At 43.0% G+C, this 10,705-nt stretch overlaps 1 protein-coding gene and 1 non-coding gene across 4 annotated transcripts in view; both read left to right on the plus strand.

The window, feature by feature from the left end:
* Positions 1–10,705, plus strand: part of RNF149 (ring finger protein 149) — a 30,998-nt gene that overhangs the window by 18,140 nt on the left and 2,153 nt on the right. Inside the window, exons 5-9 of one of the 3 annotated variants that reach the window (XM_060412411.1) lie at positions 922–1,018; positions 4,248–4,446; positions 6,739–9,056; positions 9,457–10,108; positions 10,556–10,704. In XM_060412411.1, the coding sequence (XP_060268394.1) occupies positions 922–1,018; positions 4,248–4,446; positions 6,739–6,782 (340 nt within the window). In that variant the 3' untranslated portion in view covers positions 6,783–9,056; positions 9,457–10,108; positions 10,556–10,704. The remainder of the gene's footprint in view (positions 1–921; positions 1,019–4,247; positions 4,447–6,738; positions 9,057–9,456; positions 10,109–10,555; position 10,705) is intronic. The other 2 variants (XM_027967052.3, XM_060412410.1) reach the window with 2 other exon arrangements.
* On the plus strand, positions 9,125–9,238 carry LOC114114261 (small nucleolar RNA SNORD89). Its single transcript, XR_003589091.1, has one exon. It is a non-coding gene; the product is annotated as a small nucleolar RNA SNORD89 (small nucleolar RNA).

The raw sequence follows: 10,705 nt of genomic DNA on the forward strand, positions 1-10,705 counted from the left end.
GGGTCGGTTTCAGTTTAAGGATGGATACATAGATCACAAGACAAGCTGGGTTGGACCACCTTACGTCCTTACCTGCTGTTGTTTTTAACTGCCCTGACAGCTAAAGACCTTTGGAGAAAAGGTCTTTAGACAGTGACGACAGTAATAATAACGAAAAATTGCTGAGGATTTATAGTGCCCACTACACTAGTAGCCACGTGGTATGTGGGCTGCTCAGAACAGCCTTTGAGGTAGGTGCAGAGGGGCCTCAGGATCCGTTCACAGTCATAGCATCTGATCACACAGCTGGCATCTGAGCCTGATCGGTGTGGTTCTGATCCCCACACCCGCTTACCTGCAGCACAGATAAACTGCAGACTCATCACCCGAGAAGGGAAGTGAGCCAATGAAGACCTCAGTAAAAGAAGAAAATTCATATGTGATTTCTTTTTTTGATTCTGAAACTAATGTGTTCATTCTAGAGAAATGTAGATGCTACAGAAATACATTAAGTGGTTTTTTAACTTGCAGCCCACAGATAACTTTAATATTCTAATTGAGATTTTGCTGCCTTTCTACTGGAGTCACTTTACGTAAGATACTATCAGCTTTTATTAGCTTGTTACTGTTAGTTAACTCTTTAGTTTCTTAGGCATATTCATTCCCCAAAGGCTAACAGAGGCACGTAAAAATACATTCCAGCATGATACAGAAATAACATGCTGCTTTCGTGCAGTGAAGGGGGAGTTTCCCTCTAAATGCCAAATTCCGTTTACTTTGGAAAGTAGAACAGATAACCTTCCGGGGTAAGTGGATACACTGGAATTTTGATATGACGGCATTTAACTTGTAAACAAGAAGATGAGTTGGTAGGATGTGTTATTTCCTTTGTAAGGTATAAGCAATTATTTTAAGACATTAACACGTACTTAATTTTTTTAGGCATATTTTTCATAGAATATGCATTGACCCATGGCTTTTGGATCACCGCACGTGTCCAATGTGTAAACTTGATGTCATCAAAGCCCTGGGATATTGGGTTTGTTACGTTTTTGTTTATATTCAATCTCTGCTCCCCCCACCCCACTGCCCCCCATTCTCCCTGAGTGATTTGATTCTGTTCCTGACCAGAGAGGCAGGAGGAGTGAACCAGATGCTCCTTCTAGGGTTCTTCTGGTTCCTGAAGAAAATTTCCTCTATATCAAAAGTAAATTCTTAAGACATTCCCCCCAAATCAGTGAACTTACAGGGTTATTGAATAATACACTAGGTGTATGCTTAAAGTTCGTACTTAGAGTGGTATTTTTGCTATATGTTGTAACACTCTGCAGGGTCTTGTAGATGCTGGTCAGTGTCCTGGAAATAATTATTGTAAAACATCTGACCTGCAAGGAGCCAGGTGCACATTTTACATACAAGGAAGCGAAAGCCAGCACCTCTGGACACGAGCTCTCCCGATACCTGGGTTTCGGAGTCAGATAGCTCAGGGGAAATTCCTCCCGCAGCGAACGTGCTCCATCACTTTGCCGTACTGAGCTGGTCACAGGGCCACGCTCAGAGAACAGAGCCGGGAGGGCGGAGTGAAAGAGAGCAGGCTATTGCAGCTGTGCTCTGAATGACTTAACGCACATTAAAATACTGACTCCTGGCCCCTCTGGGAGGGGAGCGCTGTTTTAGTAGCCGCCTTTAGTAACCAGAAACATGAGCTTAGGGAGAAGTTGCTTACCTAAAGTCACAGGTGATGTGATGGGTTATCAGCTTTCAGGTGTAAGTTTGCTTAATTCCAGGGTCCAAGCTCTTAACTAGCCTCCTACCCAAAAGAGGGAAAACAGGTTTTATAACCTATCACTGTCCCAAGATACTCTTGGTTAAATATAAATTGTTTTGAAACAGAGATCTTTGAGAGAAGTAACTTAAATATCAGATAATTATTTTTCTTGTTGCTAAACATAAGATGTTTTTGCAGCATTTACTAAAGAGATTTCTTTATGATAATGAATTTATGTGACTGTATCAGCCCTCAAGGCTGCAGGCCCCCTTCAAAATATTTTTCATTTTCCAGTTCAGCACATCTTTAAAAGAGAGCTAAGGGACCACGCACTATCTTAATAACCAGTGCGATTTTCTGTGAATTACAGTGTTTGAGTGTGAGTTGCAGAGGCCTCACTGTGGATACACAGAGAGGGAGGCAGAACTGTGTTACTGGAACCTTACCCACCTGGATGTCTCTGCTCTAGAATCTCTAATGTTCATTGACTCGTTGTTTTGATAACTGGCAGCTCCCCTCAGCTTGGCGGGTGTCCTGGGCGTTCTTAGTGGCCGTGGCGCGTTCTCTCTCGCCCCGCCCTGCTGGGACCGTGTCTTAAACAGCGGGAGCCAGGGATTAAACAGATGGTTTCCTGGCGGTCTTCCTCCTCCTCCTTCTCCTTCTGCAGATGCACTCTGAAACGCCTTTTGAGTTGCTGTCCTTGTTAGTTGGTAACTTTAGACCTGCTTTTCATTTCTAAACATTTGTGGAAAAGGCATTCCGTTGACCTTAGCATTGAGACTGTTTTTGGAAATGCATCTGCGTATATTTCACGTGTTAAAAATCAAGACTCATTTTACATCAGGTTGTCTTGCTTTCAGAATGTTAGTTTCAGAAAGCTAGAATATGTGTTCCCAGAAAGCTTGTTTCCTGTTTTGAAGAAACTTACAGTAATTTGAAATCACACTTAAGAAATTAACTTGTCTTGCCTTTATTTATTTATTTTTTAAAATTCTTTGACAGATAGGTCTTTTTCTTTAGACCCGTTGACCCTCCTGCATTGAGTTGTAGAGCGTTTTACACTCTCCTCTCGTGTGGTAACTAGTTCTAATTTCCACAGGGAGAAAATGGCCACAGTGAGAGCAGCCACTGGCCCTCACAGACTGCAGAGTGGTGCCTGACTTTGCAGCTGTGACCGCTTTGACATGCCTCTTGTCCCTGTCGTGTTTGCTCTGGGGCCGGCCTTTATCAGGGGTGTGCAGTGCTGGGCCTGGACATGGCTCTGGAGAGACAGAGCTGCACAAGGCTCCACCCTTCTGCTCACTGGCTCCTAGGAATTCCGCCGTCTGTACTGGCGGGGGCAGGCATGCACCCCACCCCACTGGCCAAGGAGGCCTGTTTGGAGAGTGTGGGACACAGAGAGGGAAGGCCTTGACCCTGCCAGCAGCAATGGGAGTGTTCAGGGAGGGCTTTCTGGAGGGACATTTGAGCTGCGTGTTAATGGATCTGCGTATCACAGGTCAATGGCGAGTGACCACGTGGGGTCTGAGATGGGCAGCTAGTTCAGCCTGGCAGGTACTCAGACAGGTACCTGGAGAAACAGATCAGGGCAGGCTGAGCGGGAGCACGGGTGCGACGGCAGCCCAGCAGGACTTGTTGGTTGGTGTGGCAGGCGTCTTCTCTGGGGGTGCCTGTGGGAAGGCAGTGAGCCACGCAGTGTCCAGGGGTGGGGAGAAGGTTCTAGAACATAGGCGGAGCCGGCCGCGAGAGCAGCAGTGCCTTTGGCCCTGAGGACCCTAGGAGTAGAGCAGGGAGCTAGGCTGTGCGGTGTTCAGCCTCAGCTGAACTCACAGGGACACCCACCCGCCCCCAGTAGGCCTTTTCCCAGCAGATTCGTCCATCACAGCTTTGACTCTGGTGTTACCCAAAAAAGGTTTCTGGATGGCCCCCAGGTTTTGAGACTCAATGCAGGGGTCTTTGTAGGGTCTCCTGTACCCACTTTCCTGATCTCATTTTCCTCTTTAAAGCAGCACATGGGGCAGTGGAGGCACAGTGGGAGCAGACACACCCTGTGCAGAGTCGGCGCTCTCCGAGTGAACCAGGGGCAGTCTGCAGCCCCTGGGGGTCGGGAGCCTGCTTGTCTCCTGAGCCCTGGCCACTGGCAGCAGTTAGGGCGGCCTTTCAAGCTCAGGGCCCTGGTCTCAGTGGCCAGCAGCCAGTCAGGCTGCTCAGGAAGGCAGGAAAATGCATTTGTGACAGAGCTTCACTTTCTGTCAATACATAGTTTAAAAGCTGGCATCGCTTGTGTCAAGGGGAAAAATGGTTTTTTGGAGGAAAAGCATTTAGGCCATAAAAAGCTATTTACTGGAAGTAACTCACTTTTTGGTGATGCTGAGAAGATACTGATCTGCTTTTTGCAATATTGGTGTGTAAATAGTTTGTTTGAATTATGAGCAGATGATGATAGATAAGCTTGATGGTGTTACTGAGAAAAGGTGTTTTCTTTGCTCTAACTCTCAAGGGCGAGCTTGAGGACGTGCAGGAGGTGACTGCCCCAGAATCTTCCCCTGGGGGTGTCTCAGCTGCAGGTCTGAGTCTCTCGGTACCAGACGGCGAGAGAAGTGACACTGGCAGCTCCGAGTCGCCCTCCACCGGTGACCCTGTGCCGCCCTGTGACGCCGGCTTTAAGGAGGATGCAGGTGAAAGCACAGCCTTGCTGGGTGAGTCACTGGCCGCTTAGCAAACACAGTGGTGGTACCAGTGCTTAAGTGAAAGTGAAAAAGCACATAGTGTGCAGAAAAAACATAAAGGAAAAATGAAAACCGTAATCTTACCCCTACAGATACAATACCGTTTCAACATTTCAATAAATATATCTCAGATTTTTTTTTCTGTGTGTGAAGAGGAGGAGAATATCATTTGTGTGCCCTTAGGTAACCCGTTTCTTCCTCTTAGTGTACTAAACTCTGTGTCCGTAGACAAGACATGAGATTTTGTGCAGCTGTGTACTAGCACGTTCTGGGTTCAGTATAGTTTCTGTAAGCCACATCCTGCTGATGGACTGTTACCATCAGTGACACTGAAATAACTTGAGTGTATACATTTACCACCTAGCTGTCCTGTGTCCTCCTTGTAGGTAAAATAGAACGGATTGCATTTTTAAAGTTACTGATGCAACTTCCTTCTTTTCGTATTTGTTGGTCATTTATATTTCTTTTCTGAGTTGCCCATTTCATCCTTAATTTATTTTTCTATGGAAAAACTAACTTTTTCATATTGATTCTAAGAGCTCTTTGATCTTTGCTTTGTTTTTTTATCTTGTGCAGCCTTCTCTTACTTTGATGATTCTGCCTTTGATAGAATGCTAACTTAGGAAAGTCTTCTCGGGGTTATTAACTTATATTTTACTAACAGTTGTGGTTTTGTATTTTATGCTCAAATCTTTAATGCACATTGCTTCAGAAAAGATGTAACTCAACTATTTTTCCCAAATATTTAACGACTTGTCAGTTGTTTAGTGATCATTACTTGTGAATAATATGTTTTGATATTCACAAGGCAAGGCAAATTTCCTCATCTTTATTCTTATTTTAAAAAATTTCTGAGCTGTTTTTCATTTTTTAAGATTAATCTTAAAATCAGTTTACCATGTATAAGAAAATCCCATGAAAATTTTTATTATAGTTGAATTAATTTATAGATTAACTGAGAAGAATTGATGCTTCTAATTTTGAATTTGCCAACCTGTAAAAAGAAGCATATTTTTCCAAATTGGTAATATTCAAACTGAATCAGTTTGTCTTTTTTTTTTTTTTTTGTACATTTTTAGAATCTGGGAGGCAAAGATAGAAACATGAGAACTGAAGTTTTAAAGCAGGACCAGAGGAAGAAAGGATGCGTTGTGTAAGAAAAAGGGAGGATGAATTTCAGAGAGTTAGAAAGTGGAAAGCTGGAATTGGTAGGAGTTCTAGCCGGGTCTCCTGCTGGGAATGAACCGCCCTGTTTTCAGCAGTTCCATTGCAGTGAGCCCAGATGCATTCCATTGTAATTTTTGCTGTTTCCTTCAGTCTCCAGAAGGGAAACGAAATATGTTTCCTCTACTACTTGATTACCCTTGAGATATTTCAGGACAGGTAAAATTCTTAAGCTGAATTTCTAAGTATTTGTTCACCAGTAAATTTGACAAGTAATTAATGTGTTAATATTATTTCTAGCCTACCATCATAACAGCATCATTTGAGAAATATTACATTGGAAAAAAGTTAATTCTTTCCAGCCGACCTTAGGACTTCCAGAGTATAATGTAACTTCACCAGTAGCTAAGCTAACACTTTCTTGACCCTCAGGAGCATCTGGAGATGAAGGTGGGGGTTATTAGGGCAGCCCACTCCCTGGAGAAGGTGTCTGCAGCACTGGGTTCCTCTCTGGCCCACTTGACCTCAGGTCTGGTTGTAGGTGAACTCACAGTGCTTGGCTCTCCTAGTTTTGAGGAGGTACTGTATTCCTGAAAGAAACCTTCTGCACCAAAATTATTCTCTTCTCCTTTCCTAGTAACATCTGACTGGACTCGAATGCCAGTTTGAACCTCTCCGGGTCTCAATTTCCAGTCTCTAGATTGGGGATAATAATGTAGACGTCTCTAGCTTGTAGGGTCAATATACATTGCCCAGTAAACGCAAGCTGCTATCTTCATGGGTGGTGATGCCATCACTGCGCATTTGGAAACACACTCTGGTTAATCCCACCAGCTCAGCCTGCATCTTTTCTGTTGCATGGTGCTGACCACATGCTTGCTAACTAGACTAGAAAACCTCTCATGCTCTATATGAAGAAGGTGTTTTTGTATTTTCTTAACTCTGTCGGGAATAGGTGCTGTTTCTCCATGTAAGTTTTATTTAAAATTTTCTATAATTTGTTTCATGAATGATGATCTCCAAATGTTACAGTGTTTATGTAACCAAAGCCCAGGATATGCCCAGCGACTAACACTGGCTCCCGTTGCTTTGTTGTAGAGACAGGCAGGAGCAACACTCAGCGTGACGGACCCGCCTGCTAGCGCGCGACCTGTGGACCATGTCACGGACAGAGCCTAGGCTCGAATTAAAGGACATTTTATTTTTGTTACTTTAGTGCATAGTTTGTATATGTGAAAATAATGTACATTCTTTTACCTTTCAGGTTCTAATTTGGTATACAAAGAGCTCAGATATTTTATTCTTTCAAGAGACTTTTTGATTAGTCGTGATATATTTATCTATTGAAATGTGTCATAAGATGATTCTGTCTTCTCAAGGCTGGTTCTAGCCCAAGCACGTTGACTTTAGACTAGTTGAAATGGAGTTGCGTGTTCCCTGGAGGAAACTTTCTTTGAACATTAAGCTTGTCAGTGTGATGAGAGATGCCTGTTGCTTTCTTGCACCTCTGTACTTTAGAGAGATCTCCAAACCCGAGAGCACTTTCATTGTTGTTTTTTAAGTTTGGAATTATGAGAAAAGTACTGGTGGGCTTGAGTAATTTCTTTTCTCCCTTTTATTACCTAACTTCTTCTAATAACCTTGATGGGGAGGGAAGTTTTGTCCGTTTTTTCTACAAATAAAAAAAGCTGTCACATGCGGCATGAAGTTCTTCATTGCTTGTTAAGGAAATGGAGCAGACAGACTCTGGGTTATTTGGGGGATTTTTGGTTGTTTTTTGAGGTAAATGATGAATTTACTGATTTCAGTTTAATCTTTACAATTAAACGGGTGATAGATAGAGACTTTCAGTTGCTGTTAAACAAGTAACCAGTTTTCTAGATTAATTTTAAAGCAATGGAAAAAAGCAGTGAACTTGTTTCATCATCTCTCCCCTCTACTCTTGTTTGCTGTTCTTCCTCGAAGGTAGGGGAATTAGGCTGCTCTGAAGCTTTGGGGGCTGCTTTCTAAGTTGAAGAAGTGATGAAACACACAGTGGTTAAGACTCTGCACGTCCACTGCAAGGGCTGCAGGTTTGATCCCTGATTGGGGAAGTTCTGCATGCCACAGGGGTGGCCGGAACAAAAAAAAAGACACATTCTGCTCTGCTGTCACTTAGAGGTGGAAGGTCCAGAGAGGAAGAGTTAGTTTTTTTTACAACTTGAAATTGTAGTCCTTTGTAGCTTCCAAACTGTTTACTGTGTACATCTTTATTTCATGGTAAAAATAAATGTTTACTAGAGTATATAATTTTTAAAGTGTAAACAATTTATTCTTATAGCTGTATCTAAGACGTAAAGTTTACATAGTTTATTTTTTTTTTTTCAAGTTACTTAGGACACTCTGATTCCAGCCACTCAGTGAAACTCTAGGTGATTAAACAGTGTTACTGATATCAACAGAGGCCGGACTCCATGGGAAGAGCTATTGGGATAGAAATTGCCTTACTCTTGAGTGCTTATTTCAACAGACACTGCAGTGGGTTTCCATAATAGCCATCATCTTTGAAATTTGCCTTCTGTGGTGTTCATTGCAAATAGGAAAATATGTCCTTGATTCTATACCAAGTAGATTGCTCTTTGTGTTTTAAGACACATACTAGTGGAAAGTGCTGTAATTCTTCCCATTAGCCAGTGAAGCTGACTTTGAAGAATGCTGTAACAGATCAGGGTGAATTGTTTTTGATGATGATAGGCGAGTGAGTTCTTATCAGCGGCTGTCAACCAGAGCTCTACCTAACTCAGGAGTTTGAGGGACTCCTCTGGGGTTCACTGTTTGGCACTCTGTGCTTCCCTGCAGGGGGCACGAGCTCCACCCCTTGTCAGGGGACTAAGATTCCCTGTGCTGTGAGACACAGTCAAAAAAAAGAGACTTTGACACTAAGTTATAAACATAAGAGACTGGAAAAATTATAGTTCTGTCATCTTTAGAAACACAAGTCTTTAACAGCAAATAAGGAAATCTGCAAGAGCAGACAGAAAACCCTTTTGTACTTGGTAAGGAAACTGTTTCCTTTCAAAAGGATTTTCTTAGGTAGACGTGATAAAGGGTCAGTTACTAGAATTTTTGCTGAAACACAACATTGATAAAATGCTGGGAATCTGGGGAATATAAATGAAGAAAGATTAGTAAAGCAGAGAGATTTAGTTCAGATTGTATTACTTAATGGCAGTAATCACTTTCCTTCTGACAGTTGTCTTGAAAGCTTTGTTCACAGATAATGTAGAGACTGTTCTTTCTTTTTAACTGTGAGGGCCTCGGTGGTGTATGGACAGCATGTACCCGTGGATGCCAGCGCCCCTGCTGTGCAGCTTCGGGCCTTCCCGTCAGAAGCCAGGCCACCTGGAGGAGGGATGCGCACACCGCACCTGGAGCAGGTAACAGCGCCTCACCTGCTGGGAATGTTGGGTGCCCAGACTCTTCCCTGGAGGACTGCCCCACAGTTACTGAGGAATGATGACACTAAAAGGCCGAATTGCAGTGTGCCCCTTGGCAGTTGGCTCTCTGTGGGTGCACGATGACAAAACCTCCTGAAGCGAACCTCTGGTCTGACCTCAGTAATCTCGGGGCACAGTTTCCAAAATGGGCCTTTCCAGCAAGCTTAGACATTTTCAACAAGGGATAATTGGGGAACCTTGGGCAGCTTTGGGGCTTCAGCATGCAATAAGCACCATTCTTCATGTTTTATGATACACTTGCTACACCAAAGACCGCTAGAATCATGAAAACAATAATAACAGTAATAGACCACAATGGTAAATTCGCATGCCAATGCAGGAGACACAAGAGGCATGGGCTCGATCCTTGCCTGCGTCGGGAAGATGCACTGGAGGAAGAAATGGCAACCCACTCCAGTATTCTTACGTGGGAAACTCCATGGACAGAGGAGCCTGGTGGTCTGCAGTCCCTGGGGTCGAAGAGAGTCAGGCCTCACTGAGCACACAAGCACAAGACATTCAGGAACCAGGCTGCTTTCACTGGGACAGAATACCCAACGCGACCAGATGCCCCCCGAAGACGGCTTCGCTTTGCTGTAGTCTTTGAGCACGCTCGTATGACCAGTGAGGGCTGAGGTTAAGTCAGCACCTACACATGGCTGACTAGAGCCTGAGGTGCTTACATGCTTCAGTCGAGAGCATTTCTCCAGGCTGGGTGTAAACTCCTAATTTGCAGCTTACGGAGCACAGAACGTTGGCCTGAACCAGCGTTCACCTCACTTTCCTGCACGCTGTGCTTCTGCCACAAGGTCACCAATCAGAAAGCCACTGATGCTTTCCCCAGTTAGTTTTCATTTTTGAAGTTTTAGAACACTTAAAAGCATGCAGTTTCAGAAGTACTGGCTCATCTCTTACTAGTTGCAGAAGTAAAACAATGTCCTCATCAGCCATGCGTCTAGAAGTGTGCCCTCATTCTAACACGAAAGTATGAAGTAAGTTGTAAATCAAAAAAGTATTTGCATTACATTAGCTTAAGATTAGCATAAAAAAGGTCAGTCCATTCTTTTTTATGCGTTGGAGGCTTATTTATCAACGGGTAAAAAGAAACCTGGGGAAACACTTATATTTTCTGTTAGGCTGATCACAGTTACTGAATCTCAGGATTTTGGAAGTCCTTTTCTTAAGGCTTTTCCGCATAAGCATTTGCACAAACTCATGTCCATTGAGTCCATTAAAATTTATGAAAGTGTGTCTATTCTGATACCATTTATCATGGTATCATTTGTCTGAATGGTACCGTTTTCTTAGTTGCATAAGTAAACAATACTGCTAAAGAAAGGTATTTGAAATAGTTATATTTTAGTTCACAAATACTTTTTCAAACATCTTTCTACCCTAAGATGTCATTTTAACAGGTTTTCTTGCTGTCTTCTTTTAAGCAGGTGATTTGAAGATATTAAAGCTAGAAATTGGAACTGAAAGTCCAGAGAATTCAAGACATGGTTTTTAAAAAACATTAACTCATCTAATTAAACTTAAAAGTTGATGCAGTTATCAAATCCCAGGATTGTAGTTCCTTTTATTTCAGG

This window comes from Ovis aries, chromosome 3 (genome assembly GCF_016772045.2).
Source record: "Ovis aries strain OAR_USU_Benz2616 breed Rambouillet chromosome 3, ARS-UI_Ramb_v3.0, whole genome shotgun sequence".
NCBI classification, from domain to species: domain Eukaryota; kingdom Metazoa; phylum Chordata; class Mammalia; order Artiodactyla; family Bovidae; genus Ovis; species Ovis aries.